The 20,988-nt window shown below is 40.2% G+C and overlaps 2 protein-coding genes across 5 annotated transcripts in view; one reads left to right on the top strand and one right to left on the bottom strand.

Annotated features, from left to right (window-relative positions):
• CFAP99 (cilia and flagella associated protein 99) overlaps window positions 1–17,920 on the bottom strand; it is a 58,193-nt gene extending 40,273 nt beyond the window's left edge. The window contains exons 1-4 of one of the 3 annotated variants that reach the window (XM_065837043.2): window positions 17,698–17,920; window positions 14,512–14,639; window positions 5,246–5,390; window positions 2,577–2,671 (exon numbers count right to left, since the gene is read on the bottom strand). In XM_065837043.2, the coding sequence (XP_065693115.1) occupies window positions 2,577–2,671; window positions 5,246–5,390; window positions 14,512–14,631 (360 nt within the window). In that variant the 5' untranslated portion in view covers window positions 14,632–14,639; window positions 17,698–17,920. The other 2 variants (XM_071808492.1, XM_065837044.2) reach the window with 2 other exon arrangements.
• Window positions 17,921–18,389: 469 nt separating this feature from the next.
• ZFYVE28 (zinc finger FYVE-type containing 28) overlaps window positions 18,390–20,988 on the top strand; it is a 163,811-nt gene continuing 161,212 nt past the window's right edge. For both annotated transcript variants that reach the window (XM_071808488.1, XM_065836903.2), the window contains exon 1: window positions 18,390–18,704. In XM_071808488.1, coding sequence (XP_071664589.1) covers window positions 18,666–18,704 — 39 coding nt within the window. In that variant the 5' untranslated portion in view covers window positions 18,390–18,665. The remainder of the gene's footprint in view (window positions 18,705–20,988) is intronic.

Raw genomic sequence — 20,988 nt, 5'->3', positions numbered from 1 at the left:
TATTTTGCTGTGCACACCTACAGCTATTTGCCGTAGTAGCAAAAGCAATCGAGGAGGTTCCTGTCCATTCCTCTCTTCACCTGCTGATTCTTTCCCTCTTATTGTAGTTTAGTTCTTCACCTATGCCAGCTCAACCGCCTGCAGGATTGTACCTTTCAACTGTGACAGAGAAATGAAGAGGAAGGCAAGAAGCTCTTCAGAAGGCTTTCCTATAAGGAAATTGTAATGGGTGACTCTATTTTGAGGATCCTGAGGTAAAGCTGTAGAGAAGAGTGTCCTACATGCTCACATGTCCTTCTGCCATTGTCTGACCCAACTGGGACCTTTTTTGTCCCCATGTCCACCATGAGGCTGATCTTGTCCTACTATTGCTACATCATCATAACAGCAATTACAACACCCAGTTCTTATATTGTGATTTTCCTTTGCAGATCCCTGAGGTTCTTTATGAAGGACTTCACTGCTATTAGAAGCAATCAGAACATGAAACAGAACAATACAGGTTCCTGAATGCTAGAAACAAAACACTAGTTATTCTGTATTTTTTACGAGAAAATTATGAAATTATAAAGCTGTTTACTTCAACTTTTTATTTCAACAGTATATTGTCTCTAACATACAAACGCTTAAGTTTTACAAGAACTATAAAAGAATAACATGCATGAGTAATAGAACAGAAAAGTAGGCCTGAGTTAGCAACACATAGCTAAGCTCTTAGAATAACAATCACACTAAAGTTACAAAATTGGGTTTTATCCTATGGTTCTGTAATTATACAACCATAAGGAATTTTCGGATGTATACTTAATATTTAAGAGAAACATTTACTCACACAAATCAATCTTATTCAGCTGAATAGTCCATTTAATTTCATGAAGACTAATCATTTGAGTAAAGTTTATCTGCAGGATTAAGAAAATTCCATTCAGCCTGTGATGTGCAGAAAATATTTTTTTATTAAAGTAAATTTATTCTAAGTAAATGTATGTGAATATTTTTTCTGCATCTTAACTGAACTCAGAGACAATAGTCATCAGGCAAAATCTGCAGGTCAGCACCCTGAAGGAGAATCCCAAATTTCTGACAACTTCTGTTGCTAGGGCTGCAGATCTGCCTTCTGCTGTTTTTGTCTCTGTTGCTGGGGGGACCAAATGCTGCTTCTAAATCCTCTGCTGCAGGTGCATTAATATAATCTAGCATCACTTTGGAGACAAAGAACCTCTTCTAACGCAAGAGAAGAAAGCCTAGGTACCATGGTGATGATGATCTGATAAGATACTTAAGCAAACAAAGTTATATCTACAGGAAAAAAAGTAGCAGGTGCAGATCATTGTGTAATGCAGCAGTTCCCTATCAGAAAAGAGTCATTCCAGACAAGGAAGGAGACATTATCTGCAATAGAACATCAGGGCACTGACACCTAGGTGAATGCAATCAGCAAGAGGTAACTGGCAAGAAGTGGGAAAACTGTGTTGCTAGCTGGATAAGCTCAAGATGCATCCAATCCAGTGGCTGTGTCTGAGGTGTTTACCAAAGAAGGGCTGGGAGAGCATTTCAGAGAGGGTGATTTGTCTGTCTACCAGATTACGATAATTCTTCCAGCCACTCCTCTGTTCTAACAGTTAATGAAATATATCATTTTTGTCTCTGAATGGAATTAATAAAAACCGTTCCATAGTAAGGCCATCAAAACAAATTGAATAGAGTGTTTCTAAAAATGTTACGCAGACAATCTAACCTACTCTCTTCCTACATATTACAAAGCAACTGTACTCATTATAGAGACACTGGCATCCACATGAACATTCAAAATAATCAGTACAGGGACAAGCCTTAGCCTTTTGATTATTAATTACTGAAAATTGCCTGTCTCTTGAATTCCACAATTTTTATTTACAGAATCACAGAATGGTTGGGGTTGGAAGGGACCTCTGGAGATCATCCAGTCCAACCCACCTGCTAAAGCAGGTTCACCAGAGCAGAACTTTGTTGTCGTGCTCTCTGTTTGGCAGCAATGGTTTGGTCAATGGCACCTATGTTGTAATGGAGTAATTGGTACGTGCATAGCTCCAAACAAGCAATTGCTTTCTGAGAGGGAGAAAAGGCAATGGAAGGACAATAGGCTTAGTAGAACAATAGGTGGTAGGAAGCAGTGGGTTGTTCAGGGAAAAAAGAGCAGTAATCAGCAGGAACTGCAAGTTTCAATAAATTCATCACATCTGGAAAAAATTTCTCTTGTCTAAAGTCAAAGAGAGAATGTGAGCAGAGTCAACAGTATCCAAGTTAGAGGGATAACTGTAAATCACATGAACTGTAAACCATGTGATTATTCTACCTTCTTAGACTATATAAAATACATTTTAACTTGATCTTTGACTGACTATGAGGTAGTCACTGTGTAAATATAGAAATTGAAGAGTTTTGTGATAACAAAATACAAATTTATTTTCTGAATTTAAACAGATAATAACACTGATTTCTCAACTTAGATTATCCTGAAAGTTCAGAAAAGTCATGATTAATCAAAATGAAGAGATCATTAATTATTTTCAAAAAATGTTTTGTACTTTCATTACCTTTTGCATTTTTGCAGTGTCCAGAGATTTCACAATTCTGCTGAACTGCTGAAGACCGAGCACTTCTAGTTGAAAAGTAGCCAGATAACAAATAACTATCAAAAAATACATACATTTAAAATGCAGCAGGAAATTAAAATAAAGCTAAACTCTATACTCAGCATACTCTTGGATTTAGACTGTTACTTAAATTTTAAGTAGTGTTTAGTAGTGTTAATAGTAGCGTCTGGAATCCTGTAAGGCCCAAGGTAAGATATTGCCATGATTTCAGAGTCATTTCATCATGCCAACATCACCACTAAAATAAGCAGCTCTGTCAACCCCTGATGGCTTGTTCCCATCCCCTCCTTTTACTTCTTGGTGTTAGAGCCACCCACACAGCCACATTAAACCAGACCGGGAATTTTAACCTGAAGCACTTTCTTGATCAGTTCACTGGCTGGCTCCTAAACACAAGTTCTAACTTAGAGGAAATTTGATGCAGCGGTGAGAATGAGCTGCCAGTCGGGAGAAAAAGGGTGGCCTCTTTCTTTGGGTAGTGGTACCAGCTCATACAGCAAATATCTGCATATTCCACTGGTGAAATTCTGTGTTAGTCTGGCAACAAGGCAAGGAGAATAGGAGTCAGATGGCTCCTGAGAGACATGACTGAAAAGTTTCTGACAGTATTATGTTGTAGGAAACGGCTCTCTTTTGGTGTAACCAAAATCTTCCACCTAAGCAAGCTTATTCTGAGAAAATTTAATGTGAACAGGAGACAGAATAGTAAGTTTTGATAGTGAATTTTTCAACATAATGTTTTCAGAGACGATAGCTCTTATTCTTCTGTTCCAAAATCCTAGTTTCCTACACATAACAATAATTTTTTTTTAAAATTATACATAAAATATATTTCTAGTATTTAATTTCCTTTTTCTTTTTAAGTGACCATTTTGCAGAAAGTGTTGTAATCTTTGTTTTTATTCTGAATCAGAATAAAACCAAATTTTTAAATTGTGACATTCTCTTGGAAATCCAAACCTAATTCTCGCATCCCCCTCTGGCAATATGCAGTTCAACACCGGAAGAGGTACAGCCAGTGCTGTGAGATTTTTGCAGACTTGTGAAGTTCATGAGCTCCCGTATCAGCTTTCATTTAACCATATTCACTTTGATCGATCGGGCTTCACTTGCACTGCAGTATTTTAGCTGCCACCAAATAGTAATGATAAAATCAGTGAATTCTGACCAATGTGCTGCAGGCAGCTCAGTGTATCGTTAGGCTTCAATCCTGCGCTTTAGCATAGCAACATATTTAAGCAGTCTTAGTAGAGTATACATTTATCTTCTACAAGCTTTATTAAATTCAAATCTGCTCACACATAGCAACAGCCTTTGTAAGCAGCTTTGATCATTTAAGTGTCAGTGCAGCTTGGCAAAGGGAATCACAAGCAGCTTAAAAAAATGTAAGCCAGTGACCTTAGACTCTTAACTTGTTGATAAAGGAAAATTTTCCGGGGTCTACCCTCTGCTATGATTAATGAAGGCTTTTGAGCAGACCAGTCCTGACAATCCAATTATAGCAACACTCAGCTTAAAGGTATAATTTATGTGCCCCAGACAGTGAAAAACATGGCTATGGAGAAATGGAGACAACGAAGCATTACCATTTAGAATAAACTCAATATACTATTAATTTCATCCTTGATAGTTTAGGTTCTATTTCATTTGTTATTTGATTTAGATTTCTACACCTTTCCAGATTGTGACAGAAGCAATGAGAATTGCCATAAAAGTTTAGCAGTTTTAAAAACATAAAATGTAGATATACTGATATTAGATACGCTTTTGTATTTTTCAACCACTTTTTATGAAACTGACTGGATTTTTCAAAGTACCCACAAAGCTTCAGAACATATCTGACTCAGAAAACCAATGCCAGTGGGATTTGTGATTCCAGTTTATTTAGGGACTTAACAAATCAACCTCAGTATATGTGTATTAGATGCAAAGCATTTTAAATTACTTTTGAATGTATTTCTCAATGCCTGAAATAATGCTGGGAGTAGTAGCTACACTGATTGACTCTTATTATCAGATATAGTTGTATTGTAACTGATTCTAACCAAGTAACTAATAAAAGGAAAATAATTGACCTCACTCATGGAGACAGACAGAAATCTCTTTATGTCATTGTGATGGTCAGTTACAAAAACCCCATGTATATGTAGAGCCAAGCAGAACTTCATACTGTGAGACATGCTGAGCTCCTCAGCAGCCAGAGCTCTGTTATACTATTTCATATTGGAATGGCTGAGCTATTAGGTTGCATAGAAGAGAAAAAAGGGAAATCACTGAAGAAATATTTTTAAAGTAATGGTTAAACTTCCAAGATATTTCTTCCAATCACCGATGCTATTTTCCATCTGCATGTTACCTAATCTGCAGGTATATTCTGCAGCATTTTCTTAGGTAAAATTCCAGTTAATACCTGTGAGAGTCCAGTCTAAATAACAAATTCAGGTTTTAAACTTTAAATAGCAAGGCCATTGGAAAAGGTCCTGTATTTCATACGGCACTGGGCACAATGGCAATGCTTCAAATGTAATATAATATTAAGACCTATGCTAGTAAAATAATATTTTTGAAGTTTTGTGGTAAACACATTTGATGCTTTAAAGAAAACTTACCTATATAGAGGTTACGCTCAGAAATCAGGCAGTATTTCCCATCCCGAAAAAAAAATGCATTGACTACTACATCCAATAAGGATTTATATTCTATGCATCCAGCTAGCGTATCCAATACAAATTTTTCTTCTGTCACATTAAGATTCTATAGAGATACAAAATTAATAATGATTAATGTGTTCTGGAAAGAAAACGTTTGTTGTTTACAAAAAGAAGTACAATCATTTTGAAGTAATTGGAAAACATGAATAATTAATAGCAATGTCTTTGGTAGGGCTGACACACTTCTAATACTACCAACTAAAGCAGTCCTTACAAATTAATGGCCCTTGTTAAGTAAAATGTAACCTTCCCCAGTGTCAAACTTTTGGTTTATCTGCTGACATACGCATTTAGTTAAAAGGCCTTGATGTGTGAATGTCAACAGTTAATGCAAAGAAAATCTGAAGTCTCTGAGCTGTGAACAATTATTAACTCAGTCAACAGTCCCAGCAGGAAACCTGTTCTCTGTAGATGAAGTCTGTGCTGCTTGGGGAGACCGCACTGAAGGGAGAAGCTGGACAGGATTATGGAAAAGACCCTTAACTGCTATTGTGACTTAATATTGAAGAATATGACTATTTTAAACTAAACCTGTGAGTGCTGGGATTCTTATTAATGCAGACTGTGTTTCTGATCTGTGCTCTCAGTCACTTGCAACGTTCATGCAACACCACAAGAGAACACAAAAAGGAGGATCAGATGCCTACTGTATTGGATCCCACTTCATCATCCCTTTCAAAAGTCTGAATGCTCCTGAACTTTACAGAAAGTTCCGCTCATAATAAATAATCTATGGAATTTCTGTTACTACATGAGAGAAACTTCCAGTGTGAACCGCCTTTAAACATTGCAATAAAATCTGAGGCCCAGAACAGTTTGTTATAATACAATACAATGTTATAATACTAATACAATGCATTTCTAGTTTGAAAGTATTATTAGAGGCTGCTGGAAGGAACTATGTGAGTATTCTGATATATGACACTACGTAGGGCTCTGAGATAGAGCAAATTCATGGCAAAAGTTTAAAGTTACAGATCTAATTTTTAAATGTAAACAAATGATGCAGAAGTATTCCAAGTGTATTTTTTCGGATGATCATTCAGAGTAAGCGCAATTCCTTTTTACTAATCCTGCTCAAAAGCCAGGTTTCTTTCCTTCCAATTTGTGCATCATCACTAGAAAAAAAAACAGTGCCTCCATATAGTTGTCTCGATATCCATATGTATTTATATATGTATATACACACATACGTATGCAGGCAAAATTTCACCTACATACATCCTTGTGATTTCTTTACTGCCATGGGGATTACACTAACACATCTGACTACCTCTCCAGCAGAACTGTAATAGACATATTATTAATGATATACACACAGAAACAGAATCAAGCTTAGTTTGTGGGTTTTAGGTCCTTAAGGCTAATAATAGTTAAAATGATAGAAAAGCTTTATTTCTATAACTGAGATAATCATATATGACCCTGATGACACCAAGTTGAATGGGAGTGTTGACCTGCTGGAGGGTAGGAAGGCCATACAGAGGCATCTGGACCAGCTGGATCATTGGGCGGAGGCCAATTGTATGAGGCTCAACAAGGCCAAGTGACGGATCCTGCACTTGGGTCACAACAACCCCAGGCAGTGCTACAGGCTCAGGGAAGAGTGGCTGGAAAGTTCCTGGAGGAAAAGGATCTGGGGGTGTTGATTGACAGCCGGCTGAACATGAGCCAGCAGTGTGCCCAGGTGGCCAAAAAGGCCAACAGCATCCTGGTTTGTATCAGGAATAGTGTGGCCAGCAGGAGTAGAGAAGTGATCGTCCTCTTGTACTCAGTGCTGGTGGGGCTGCATCTCGAATCCTGTGTTTAAGGAAAATACAGTTCCATGTGTTCACAATGTCATTCCCATACAAATATCTGAAAGTGTTCTCTCTATGGCACTGAATTTCAGCTTTTACTCTGATTCCCAAGCGTTTAAGTTGGAAAAGAATGATCCTGTCTGAAATTACCCTGAATGATCCTGTGAAGAAAATGTGATTCTTGTCTGAATATGTGCTGACCTGTGTTATCCCCCTCCTTTTGAGAAATCCCATGTGCCCTTAGCCTGCTTCCATGGACATATTTTCCTCTCTCCCGACACTTAGCTGTAGCTGGGAACTATAAGAAAGCTTAAGCATAGGACTTTGTACACAAACAACTTTCAACATGTGTTACTATAGGAAATTGCATGAATTAAATGGAGAATTATCTGCAAAAAGCAAGCTTTGTCACTGTGGGTGTATGGTAATAAGGATGGTTAGAATGGGACCTGTTCGATGTCCAGAGACATCAGGAAAGGATGAGAACAAAAAGCTCTTGTTTCTGGAGAGAACAAAGGAAAGGAACATCAGCCAAGCCTTGTGAGACTTCTCAGTATAAGGATTTAGTTTAAGGTGAAACAAACATCTCAGAAACAAGATAATATTTGATAAAAAGATAAAATAGCTTTCACCTCCCAAGTGAACTGTGTAATAGCATGTACTGAACTTGTGTACTTGCAGGCAGAATATGCACATTTGGCAGATGCAGACTGATTAATTTATAGTGCTTCAGATATCAGTGCTACTCCTCTCCAAGGGTCTAATCAAAACTCTCTGGAAATGAAAGAAAATACTCCTAATGATTTCACTGAGTTTTAAATCAGTCACCAGAACCCAGTCCTCTTTCCCTCTGAACTCAGTGAAAATGCTTCCAGTAATTTCAACAGGGAAAAAATCCTGGGATCTTAAGATATAAGTAGGAGAATGTCCTGCTGCTACTGTTTACAGTCGATGTTGTAGGCACAAGCCAGTATTTTCATCTTCATGTGATAATGATGACCATCTTGAAGAGGTACAGTTCATGTAATTTTCACTTGTACTTAATATTAAATGATGAGTGGGACTGCAGAAAAATCAGATTCCATCCTTTCCTTAGTGAGATCCTAATGTGCATTTATGTAACTAATAACACAAACTAGACTTGTACTTTTTTCATCGAGTACCAAAATAATCCTGCATTATATTATTTTCATATTTAAAACTAAATCTATGACTTCTGACATTTGGGGATTTTCCTCACAGTTGAGTGGGCATGTGTGAGGCGCACAGCTGAACCAACACAAATGAGAACTGTGAAGAGTTATGCCAAATTACACCATGTTCTTGTGAAATGGAAAGCTCATGAACGGGTTCATCTTGCTATCAACATGAGAGGGATAAAGGAGTAAAACAGTGAATTTGGGGTAGCAGTTCTGATTTTACAGAGGTAAGCTTTTCAGTAGATGGAATTTATAAAGGTCAATATGATGGGTCTGATCCTGCAACTCTAATTGAAGCAAATAATTCCACCAAAAAGAGAGTTATTTGCATAGAGAAAGGCACAAACATTGCATGGTAACTTCTGTGTTAAAATCTGTCTCTTGTTATCACAGTAAAAGCTTGATTCTAACAGTCACAAGGAAATAAAAATGCCTGGGATGTTTCAGTTAGGTACAAAACGTAATCTTTTTTCAAAAGGAACAGATGCAGCCCATTTCTATAAATGGCCTGATGAAACAATATCCTTATATACAATATACACTAGATGAAGGATCATTCTGGATATGGATAATTTTTGATAGATTTAATTGAAGAATACTTAATAAAAAGAGGGGTTTACTACACAAGAATGAAGATATTATCTGGAGGGCATCAGTCTAATGAAAGGAGTATTAAAAAGCATTTAGGAAGATAAACAAGGAGAAGCAGTCGGCATTCAAATGAAGAACAACAGAAACAGAGATGTAAATTTGAATGTGAATGCTAATGATTTAAAGAACCGAGATAGACTTGAATTTTTTAAGTTAATGTGTTATTCAGGATAATTCAAATTGAATTCTGTTTTAATAGCAACAAGGTCACAAGATCGAAGCAAAAGCATTTATTTGCAGTTATTATTTATTTTTAGGAGGTTTGAGGGACATAATATGATTCTTCATGATTGAAGGTGAAGGCTTGTTTGTTGCAACTAAGAATCACCTGTCATATTACTGATGAACCTATGCTCTTATTGAAAATACTGAAATGAAAAACAAGCCAAATATTATGTCATAAACATCATAACATACAATACAATGAAGATGAAGATTATAAGTAACTGAATTACAAGTCAAAGTGTAGTTTTCCTCCTGGAAGAGAATCAAGTCTGATCATTCACCAAGAACAAATAGAAATTCTTTGTAAACATGTAAAATTCATGTTGCAGAAATAAATTGTATGGAGTTTAACACAGAATCACTTCTAGGCTAATTTGATCATAACTTTCAAATTAGAGGAAACCATGTTATTTATCTCCCACTATTTGAGAATTAAAACTCCTTACCATATTTCATTTGTATTTCTCTAAAAACAGGAGGCTAATAATCAGTGAGTTTCCCTGTACAAAAGCATGAACTAGGAGCTGGAAGATAGGAACTAAGACTGGAATATGTCTTTTCTTTCTCACTTCCTGAGTGGCCTTGTAGAGGTTGTTCTCACTCAACACCTTGGTTTTAAACACTATTAACTACCTGACACTCAGCAATTTATTTATACATTTCTGTCACACCAAAAGAAGCTTCCATCTTTATATACACAGTGCTTTAGGAGGACCTGAACTGCTGTCAAAGTCATGGTTTACCTCTGCTTTTCAAAATTTACTTTCTATTCCTTTCGTACTAATTTTCTGATTCCCTATTTGTATCCTGAAATACTGAGTGGCTGCAAGGTGAAACACATGGGAAAGGAAAATGTATCTCAGTAGTTATTGGATGCATTATCTGCTTGATCTACCTCAATCGCAAAAATGCAGAGAAAGATGGGTGCTTTTTCAAAGCAGTACACAACGATTAGATGTGTGGCCACCGTTACTGTAAATGGACCGTGTAAATCTAAATCCCACATAGAGCTAAAAAAATGTAACTCTTGATAGCAGTATCTAATGCCATCATTTCTCTATAAATAAGGATGGCCAACTACTTATCTCATTTACGTTAATATATGTACAGAGTAATACTTCTGACTCCTGGAAACAGACTGTACGCCCAAATGTTTTCCAAACACATTTGTATCTCAAAGCTTGAGACGAGACTTCCTGCAATGAGAGAATATGTTCAGATGGGAACACTGATATTTAAACAAAATTATAAAGATGTATTAAGAAATAAAAATAAAAATAATAATAATGAGGTTGCTTCTGTGCCTCTTGAAGTTAATGGATACCTTCCCATGCTATTCAATGGGAACATGGTGAGAGTGGCTCACATGGTCTGAGAGAGGAACTAATATTGAATAGAAACCTGTCAAATATTCAAGTTTTTAACTATTGGAAGTAGTAACTAGTTGCAAACCAAATGCAGAGAAACAGCTAGGGATGACACACAGGGGTCAAGTAGTGCCTTAGAAATTTGGCCTTTTGGTTTTCTTAGGAAAATCCACACACATTTTGCCAAGTGAAAAATATCCACTTATATGTGTTTTGTGTGAATGGATACTGCAACAGTAAGCTTCCCTGAAGATTCTTTGTGCCCTTACTACGCCAAAACCAGGGCAAGCAGAGCTCTTGCTATGGTACAGGATGAGACTGGGACAAGCCATAGGGGTCAGTTTGGGAGCTCAAACTGATAGAAGAGAGTCTTTCTCACCTATATTCTCTGTGACATCTGCCTCTTGTGGGCTTCAGTTTGGAGACAGAGAGATTTCTGATTCGATTTAGGTACAGTAGAGAGTGGAATTGAATGTGCAAGAACTTTGAAGTGAGCAGAACAAAACCAAGGAGGCGAACAGGACTTGCAGGACAGTGACAATAGCACAGGCATCAACAACAGGAAGAGATGAAACTGGGACAGGTTAAATGAAGAGACCCGGGCCAGTAAGTTTGAGGGTAAGAGAAAGGACAGGGACAGAAAGATGATGGAGCTTAGAACAGAACCCAGTTTATCATTCTCTTCCAGATGTCCAGTATTTGGTGAGCGGAGTATTCCAAACTTCTACAGTACAGCCATTTCCCAACCACCGTGAACTGCCAAACCATAAACATTTCTACACAGTCTTTCTGCAAGAGCGAAATATGCTATTATTATTTCACGCAATCACATATTTTGGGTTTTGTTTAAATTATTTATCCAACCTTAGGTAAAATTGGAGTCTCTAGAGATTACAAAAAAAAATCTTGCTGCAGAGTTATAACGTAAACCTCTGGATTGTGTCATCTTCACAGCAGCACATTGAAACCAACAGAAATGTCATGTCGGATTTTAAGTAGAATATTCAACAAAGGCCAATTCTATACTTAGTAAAAGATCTAATATGGAAATCCGCCAGTTACTTTTTGCTACAATTTGAAAAGTAAGTTATTCACAGTGGGTGGTATATTTTCACCCTATGGCTTCAATCCTTTGCTTTTTTTTTTTTTTAATATATATTCCCATTGTAAAGTTCGTCATTTTAACGTATACTTGCTTGCCCACTTTTACTTCTTTTCTTTTGCCTCCATTCACCATTTTTACTAAGGAATCCCACAAGAATGGTCTTATGACCCTGATTGACAGGGATATTTTGATTAAGACAGATTGTGCCTTCCAGACTCACTCTCTTAGGACTAAATCCAATGTCACAGTTTCACAGTTTCACAGTATGTCCTTTCATAACATATTCACATTTATCACGTGCACAAATAAGAACCCTAACTACAGTCTAAAATGGTGGCCTCTCTCTGGGACATTTCCTTCTTGTTGTTGTCAGCTTAATTTCAACAATGCTAACCCAAAACTTCAGTGCTCTCATGCTACTTCTTTCCTCAGGTATTGGTACTATTGCCACCCTATCAAGATGCTTCACAACTCGGTTCCTTTCTACCTGTTATCTCTTTACTGATGTCATCCTCCATTTCTGATCAGCCAAGGATTCACATCTTCTCTTTTCATTTTTCAGATTTCTAAACAACTCATTTTATTTACTTTTGATCAGCTCCTACAAGCATTTATATTGCTCTCTGCTCCTTGCATTTCAGGCGAGAACGTGTGGCTGTCAGAGGTACTTCTCTCCAGGACCTTGCACTTGATAATACTGGCTCTGAAGTGGCTCTCGCAGCCTGGCAGACACTGCTGGGGTGCTGAACATCCCTGAACATATTCTGGAATGACCTGTGTGTGCTGTCTTTGTATTTGAGAGAAATAATCTAGCCCAAAATTGTTGGTTTCACCAGACACAACCACAAACAGCTGGACAATAGGCTACAAGCAGATTCTATGTAGGTCATCAACAGGTTATCAAAGAACTAAAGAAGAAATCCCAGCTGTCATATTAGAAGAACATGAAGACCATAAAACATCCAAATACAATAAAGATATATAATATGAATGAAACACACACTGTTGATAATGACTGGAATCTGACTGGACTTTTAAAGGATGGAAAACAAATTACCAATAAGAAAAGTATAATAGATAGAAGAAAGTAATATGTAGAAAAGTCAAATGTGATGCACTACATGCCCAAGTAAGGAAATAAATATAGAGAGAGCTGTACATTGCAATTATTTAGATTTGTGCTCTCAGAATCTGACCCTCCTGATTTTTGTCTGGTCAGTACTATGCAACACTAGGTTTGCTATTTGTCATGCTGTTAGCATGAGACATACAGGCTTGAATCTACTTTGCAATTTAAAGTGATAGTGTTAATCAGGATACAAACTGGAAGAAGTTTCTGTATGTATCAGTTAATATTGCCTAATTGGTAAGTGGCCAAACCTGGAAATGATGTGCACAAAAATGCTATAATATTTTTATTATCAGGTACCTATGCTCTATGAAATAGAAATTAAGTGAATTTTCTGTGATGAATTATAATCACCCATTTGGTACTGGATAAAAAAATACGTAGAGTAAGTGAACTGAAACTATCCCAGGGAAAGATTTCTGCCTTATCTTTGCCATCAGCTACCCTCCCTGTTTTTCTCCTTTTGAAAGGGTTTACTATGAAACTGAAGGTTCACGTTTCTCTAATAGAGTTTCTGCTTATTTTGTCTTTGTATAATATCACCTTTTCTGACTGAGAAGAACAACAATCTGAATATTAATTTTTACAAGTATTTATTTTGGCAGCAATGGCAGCTGAATTTATCTGCTCTCTGCCCAGTGAAAAATGATTGTATTGAAACTGGATCAGTTCCCTGATGTAATTCAGCATATGAATGCACAGTTATGTCTGTACTACAGGGCAGGAGGACAGTGGCAGAAACGAGCAGCCTGAGAAGGAACTGTTTAAGAAAGCAAACACCCCAGAAATGTGTATGGATCCACTGCCTCAGCCTCTGATTTTCATATTACACCTCCATAGTTTTATCTTCTTATAGTCATTTGTGCTTACGTAAAATCAATGTAAAAGACTGTCTAACGGGAATAGCAGTGTTTTAGACCTTACTGTCAGAAGTGGAAACGAGCACTTGAGCTACACGGCAGTGTGGAGTCAGGGCTCTGACAACGTAGTTTGATAATACACAGCACGCAGAGACAATAGCAGTCTAAAAAATATCCCTGTCATCCCCTAATGATTTTCTAAAGCTGATTCAGTCCAGTAGCTGCATCAGCACAGGTCAGGGTGGCACTGTGGACAGAGATGGGCAGAGGTGACAGACCATGGTCAGGAAAGGATGAGGACTGCTTCAGCAGCTACATATTGGCAAATCTTGTTCTGGTTACTTGCTGTGTTAGATTAAAATCAGGTAGCTGATTTACTGTCACCTGCCTTGTCCCACTGTTCTGACAGTCATTTATGTCCTCAAAGCAAGAGTAACTGATGCTGTGAGTCAGCTTCTGAACTGCAATTGTATTTACAAAATGGGTGTTGCTTACAGAAACTTCCATTTGGAAGGAGGAAAGGAGACAGGAAACTACAGAACAGCTTGGTCAGAAGTGGAAGAGAATCTTTTCCTGTCACTGTCAGATCCATTTTAGGAAGTTGCTTTCCCTTGCCTTTTGTTGCTACCCAAGCAGTTATTCAACACCTCTTTACTTCTTTGTTTTCTGGTGATAACCATAAGAAATTTGGACTTCAGTCATAAATGAAAAACATCACTGTAAGAAAAAGCTATGAAATTACAACGTATTAGGAAACAGATATCTTTATGTTTAAAACCAGCTAGTAAAATACAGTAAGCTAAGTAAGATGAACTGAAACTTAATATACCTGCAACAACTTAGCTGATTCATTCAAGAAATCCTCCATGTCCTGATTTTCAGGGTTAAATTTGTTAAGCTGTTGGACTATTATTGCAATATGTTTTCCATGGCTGACCATCTTCACCATGGAGAATCCTATAAATATAGTAAATCATTAATTTTTCATGCCCCCTTCAGTTGTAGCATAATGTATGTTGATAGGCTCATAGAAAAGATATACTGCAGTAACGTAGAAGAGAACATTTAGGTCAAGCTTTCAAAATCACAGTTACTCAGAACGGCTAACAGGAGAAATGAGAATACAGTACAAACATCAATAAAATACAAAGCATAATTACACATTTCTTATTCTGCAAATGTCTCAAATATCCTTAGGATGATACCTGATACGGTTTTTATATCGAGTTATTTGACAAAATATAATTGAAGATAATATTAGAGAAAAGCATGAATTTTTCCATGTGTGCTATCCTGGTGATATTTAATGTTGCTCTTCCCAGTGAGATGCAACTGAAAGCAAAATTTTACTCTTAAATCTTATCACATATTGCTATTAACAGCTTATTTTCTCCAAAGCAACAAAAGCATAGGAACAGAGAGGAATTATAAGGAAGCAATGAGCCAGTGTTGGTCCCCAAGCTGGGCAGCGATTGCAACACAGCAGCAGTCTAGGCCACTGTCAAGGTTTTTGAAGGCACAGCACTTTGGTACTTTCTATGCTTGATGCTTTGTTTGTGAAATGACAGGGTTACATCTATCTCAAATGATGTCTAACATGCATGAGAGTTTGCAGAACTGGATACCTGGATTTTAATATTCACGTGACAAGAACTATAATTCATTTGCTTATACACATGCACATGCTATTGTGTATGAAAGGCCAATGATAGTAACGATCAGGGCTGTAAGTCATTAATCTGGTTTAGCAATGGGAAAAAATGAGCATGGAAGTAATTTTCCATGGTGACATAAAAATTTATTTCTGAAAATCTTTCTTGTATTTTAGATATCATTGTATTCCAATGTTAGAAAAAATGCTTGATTGAGATGATTCACTGTGGTAAAGAAAATTCATTTCTTGTTTTAAAGAGATATCATAATATTTCCAGTTACAGTGTTTTTATGCCCTGCCTTTCAGCACTATCACACTCAATTATAATTGTCTGAATAGCACTTTTAATTACTAATTTCAAACTGCTGAAAAAACAGTTTGTCTGTGTTTATGCTCAGTATAGGCATTTAGTTACCTGGTATGATCAAGACAAACTGTCTAATTTAAAAATAAAAAGTCCAGCAAAACGGGGCTGGATCATGACAAGTGATGGCAAATAAAAAAGAGGTGCTGCTGTGTCTCTTTCTCACAGAAGGAATCACCGTTTCTCCACTCCTCTGAGAAACATGATCTATTTCTCTGTACCTGCCAAGGTTCTTACACTCACAAGGGATTTTGGATAAGGGAGAGAGAAATACCTCTGTACTCATTCAGGCTGGATCGTAATTCAGGCTCCAACAGCTCTCCCAGTGACAAATATATTTTCTTCTAACATAGCTGAAATGAGCTTGAGCTCTCATGCTCTGTACATGTTGATATTTACCCCTTTCCTCCCAATAACAAACATTAAAACAAAAAATTTGAATATGAACACTAAGACATATAGTAATACCTTGAGAATTCTGGGTTCTTAACAGGAAGAACTTCACTTGTGATTATATTTAAACAAACTGCTATTATTATCATCCATGATTTAAAACAGACACATCAGGAATAAAATGCTGTGTGTTATGACATGCATCCTTATTTCCACAAAGCCATTTATAATATTCTAATTGCTATGTATAAAAACATACAAATGTATGCTATGTACAAAATGGTAGAAATTTTATTCCATTATAAGATGTAGAATTTCAGTTAAAGCAGGTAAGAACCTGACTTAGCTTTATTTTACAATGGAGCTTGGAGATATTTTGAAAGCAATTATGAATACAGAGGATAAGACTGGCCACAATTGTAGGGACTGCTTTCAATGACCCAAAAGTTTCCTTCAGGTTTTACACTTGTTGCTATGCTCCTGGTCTAGAAAGACTGTGATTACATTTCTTCTCATGAAACCCATCGTTCTTAAAGAGAAGGTTGAACTAAGCCTCTCTGCAAAATTCAGTTAGATCAAGTAGCTGCTGCTCAAAATGGAACAGGTGTTTTCCCCAGCTGTGCGCTAGAAAAAGAGCCACAGAATGCCGGGTACACTTGTATCAATAGTTACATCCCACCATTCGCATTTACTCTGGACTTTCTGCATCACCGACTGTCACCTGTGCTTAGCAGAGAGCAGCTCTGGGCACAGATCCTCTGTTCAGCAGGTTCCTCCCTTAAGGCAGTAAATCATCAGATGGAAAACACTCACCCTGAGCAGCTATAAGCTGAGATCTTATGCTCGTTTTCAATTTGCGTATATTTTGATGTTTGGCATATTGCCACGGTTTAACTCGAGCTAGCAATACAACCACGATAGCCGCTCACCCTCAGATCAGAGCAATTAAAAACATCAGCTCTGTGCTGGGGCGTTATCTCTTGTTATCAAACTAAGTCCAAATAATGACCATGCTAGCTATGAAAAAGAAAGGTTTCTAACTGCATGAAGAAAATTAACTCATTTGCAGTCAAACCAGCACATACACCTACTACAAGTATTTTATTTGGCACAGTATTTTTTTAATCGAATGCCTTGTGGAACTTTAAAATCAAATATCCATTGTATAAACCTTCTAGCAAGTAAGTTTTGTCATATTTACCAGACAGGGAAGCCAAAGGACACCAAGGCTGGTTTTTTGCCCAAAATCACAACAGTTAATGAAAACTCTGGGAGCAAAGACCAACGATCCTGTCTACAGTAGGGAATAGGCCCCGCTGGTCTTTTATACTGGATTTATAGACAACTAATAAAGGAGTGAAGTAGTTATAAGCTTGCCCAGAGCTCCTGACACTTTCTGCATAGCACACACATCAAACATTTTACCCAGTTTTCGGTTTTAAAGATTCACATACCACTACAGCTCCTTCGCTGCCAGTGGAGCCCGGTGAGGCCGCAGGGGTTTGACCCCTCGGGCGCCGCCGCCGCCTGAGGTAAATGCGCGAGCGCGCAGCGGCCCCTGCCCCGCGGGCGGCCCCTCCGCCCGGCGCTGCCCGCTCCCGTACCTGGCTGTTCCCGCCAGCCCGGGCGGCCGCCTGCGTCCCCGCCGGAACCCGGGACCCGTCTCTCTAGCGCGGGGGACTCTCCGGCCGCAGAGACCCCGCTCCGGCCGCCGGCGGCCCGCCCCGGCCCGGCGCGGTTGCTAAGGGGCGCGGGGGCTGCTGGGAGCTGTAGTTCTCCCGCGCGCCCGCCGTTGTGTTGCGGAACAGTCCGATCGGGGGCAAAGAACTACCCATCCGGGAACAAAGATGGCGGCGATTGTTTGCTGCCGTTGCCAAGCAACTCGTTCCGCCCCTCCTCGGTTTTTCCCCTCGTGGGCCGCTAGAAATCAATCAGCCGATTAGCAGGCGCTGGGGCAGGGCTGCCTGTCACAGGAAGAGGCTTGCGACCCTGAAGCGCACACGCTCAGCTTTGCTCACACATAAGACTACAAGTCCCGGCATCCCCCGCGCCACGGCGCCTTTCACCGCGCCTCCGACTGCGAGCGGGGCATGCTGGGGCGCGTAGTCTCTCCTCCCCCTGCTCGTGTTACGCAAATAAGCAGCCGAGCGGGCGGGGCGAGTCCACCGAGGAGCCGCCCCCGGCCGCCATCCGATTGGTTGCGGGCGCGGGCGCCGGCGGGGAGGGGGGGCGTGGGCCCGCCTCTGCGCATGCGTCGCGGGGGCGCCGCTGCCGGCCGCGCAATGTTTTGGGGACTGACAGCGGCGCGCGAAGCCTTCGGTGAGCACCGGCGTTCGCGCTGAGGCAGCGCGCTGTGCCCGCGCTCCGCCGCGGTCCGAGGTCTCTGCCCTGGGGAGGAGGGGGAGTAGCAGGAGCAGCGGCGGAGGAGGACGAGGACGCGGCGACCCAGCGGAGCCTCCCGGCGAGGGGCAGGGCTCGCACCGGTCCCCCGAGCGGCGCGGGCGGGGAGCCGGCAGCCCCTGTGGCAGCGGCAGGCGGCGGCGGCGGCGGCCGGGAGGCAGCGGCCGCGGGGATGATGAACAGGTTCAGAAAGTGGCTCTACAAACCCAAGGTGAGCGGTGAGGAGCTGCCGGCGCCGGGTGGCCGCCGCTGCCCGGCTGCATCTGGGCTCGCCTCGCCCCGGGGTCCACCTCACCCCGCGGTCGGGAAGTTGAGGCGCAGAGCGGGGACGCGGAGGCGGGCGGGGGGACGCGGAGCCGGGCGCGCAGCCGCGGCGCTGGCGGCCGCGGGTCGTTTCGCGCCGGTGCCTCAGCCGGGAGCCGCCGCCGCGGAGGTGGCGGGAGGTCGGCGAGGAGCGGGGCTCGCTCCGTTTGTTTTCGGCGGTTCCGCGGGAGCGGTCGGGGTGTGCGAGGCACCGGCGCGGGCGAACGGCGCTTCCCGGCGTGCGCGGAGCGGCCGGCCCGCTGCGGGGGGAGACATGACAAAGCAGAGCGTGTGCCGTGGGGCCGCCCGGACCTGCCGGGAGCGCCGCCCGGGGCGGGCGTGGGGCTCTGCCCGGCTCCCGAAGAGACTCCGGAGGGGCTGCGGAGCGGCTGGGGGCAGCGCCGGTCGGAGGGGGCTGTGCCTGGGCAGCCCGGCGGGGCTGAGCTGCGGGTGGCTTTTCTCTGTGCTTTGCGTGTAGCCTGAACCAGGAGAGACACGTTTCAGGTGCTGCTCTTCCGCTGTTAATGCCGTCTGCGTGCACCCGAGAACTTTTTAAGTAAAAAAAAAAGAAAATGTGGAATGGTGCTCTGTAGGTGTGTATTCTCTGCCCTTCTCGCTTTGGAATTCTTGGCAGGAATCCAAGAATCATAGCTGGCTTTGTAATAAAATTATCATCTTCTGGCACGAGTTAAATAACAACTGTCTTGTCTCGCGTGTGATGTTCAGATCGCGTATGAAGGGCATGACTGATTTTTCAAGATCTACAGCGTCTTTTTTTTTTTTTTTGTCCGGGCATTACAGCAGTCAGTGGAGTTACTCACTTTATGAAGTACTTGATTCAATTTTCATCCCTGTCTTTTCATTATCACCCATTTTTTATTATGTTTTAATTTCAGTAATAGCATTAAGACTAATTTTTGTGTGTGTTCCGTGCACACAGTCGAGGTGCTTCTGCAAAATAAAAGTTCAGCTTATGCTGGCTTTATGGATTTTGTATGTAGTCATAGCCCTGATGGGTACTGCTGATGAACACATATTTGTCTGATATTGCTGTTAATAACTGAGAGCAACATAATTTAGAGATTAAGTGACTGAAAATACAGTAACAAATTGCAGGTAGCTTTCAATAAACTTTATTTGTTTATATTCTAGACCAAGGAATAACTAAGAGAGAAACAGTTCATGAACAAAAAAAATTTTCATAGCCTTAAATGCAGAAGAAATTTCAAATGTCGCTTTTGTCACTGATTTTAATAAAAACTATTTAGATTTTGCATTAATTTTCTAATGGAGTTTTTTTTAAATAAAACTTACTTATTAATATACCGTTCCTGTGTTGTATGCTGTTATGTTCAGTATCTAAGGTTTGTATCAAACAGCGCATGCTTATATTTCTGTGGGACTTTTCTGTGGTAAAGGAGCTTTCCAAGCCTGTCTCATGTATCAGTAACATGTATTACTGTTAGTCTCAAACCACAATGTGTCCTTTTTCCTGTACATTTATAGTTTCTTTGTGAGTAGTTTTTGTTACATTCAGTAGCTTACTACATAACTTTTGTACTTGTATTCAGAATAGGCTACTGGCACACTGTAATAGCGTGTTCCTTCAGAAACAGGCATTTCTTCTGATGTGCCTGCTGAATTGGTATGGATAGTATAATTACACAGAAGTGTGAATACCACTTTTCTGGTAGAAAGTAAGATGGAGGAGCTCATGTTTAGAGACTAATTTTCCTGGTTATACTGCTTGCTTTCCTCTTTCTTCAAGGATTCCTCCCTGTAAGGTTTGTGGGTTCCACAGTCTATTTTGAAGTGGTTTTGAATATAATGCATTTTGAAAATGGCTTTTTTTTTTGAATATTTGGTCAGAAGGGGCCTGTCACTTTATGTTGCTTAGTTATAAACCTCTGATAGGTATTACAGGTGCCAGATGCATTTTAGCAGTTAGATTTTGCTGCTGCCAATGATGGCTAATGCTTCTTTTGAAGTATTTCAGATCCTACTATCATATAATAGGACTTCTGCACAGCAGCAGATTTTGATGGTACTGGGCATTTGGCCTATGGCTCTGATTGCTATTCAGAAATGCTTTTGAAGGCACAGGGGGGATGACATCAGAGTGCAGCAAATTCACAGTATAGCCCGTTCAGAAACCTGAATATATGGTTTAGCTCAATCCCAGGGGAACTATT

Source organism: Patagioenas fasciata, chromosome 4 (genome assembly GCF_037038585.1).
Source record: "Patagioenas fasciata isolate bPatFas1 chromosome 4, bPatFas1.hap1, whole genome shotgun sequence".
In the NCBI taxonomy this organism is placed as follows: domain Eukaryota; kingdom Metazoa; phylum Chordata; class Aves; order Columbiformes; family Columbidae; genus Patagioenas; species Patagioenas fasciata.
Note: the sequence above shows the minus strand (reverse complement) of the source record. Positions and strands in the feature narration are given on the sequence as shown.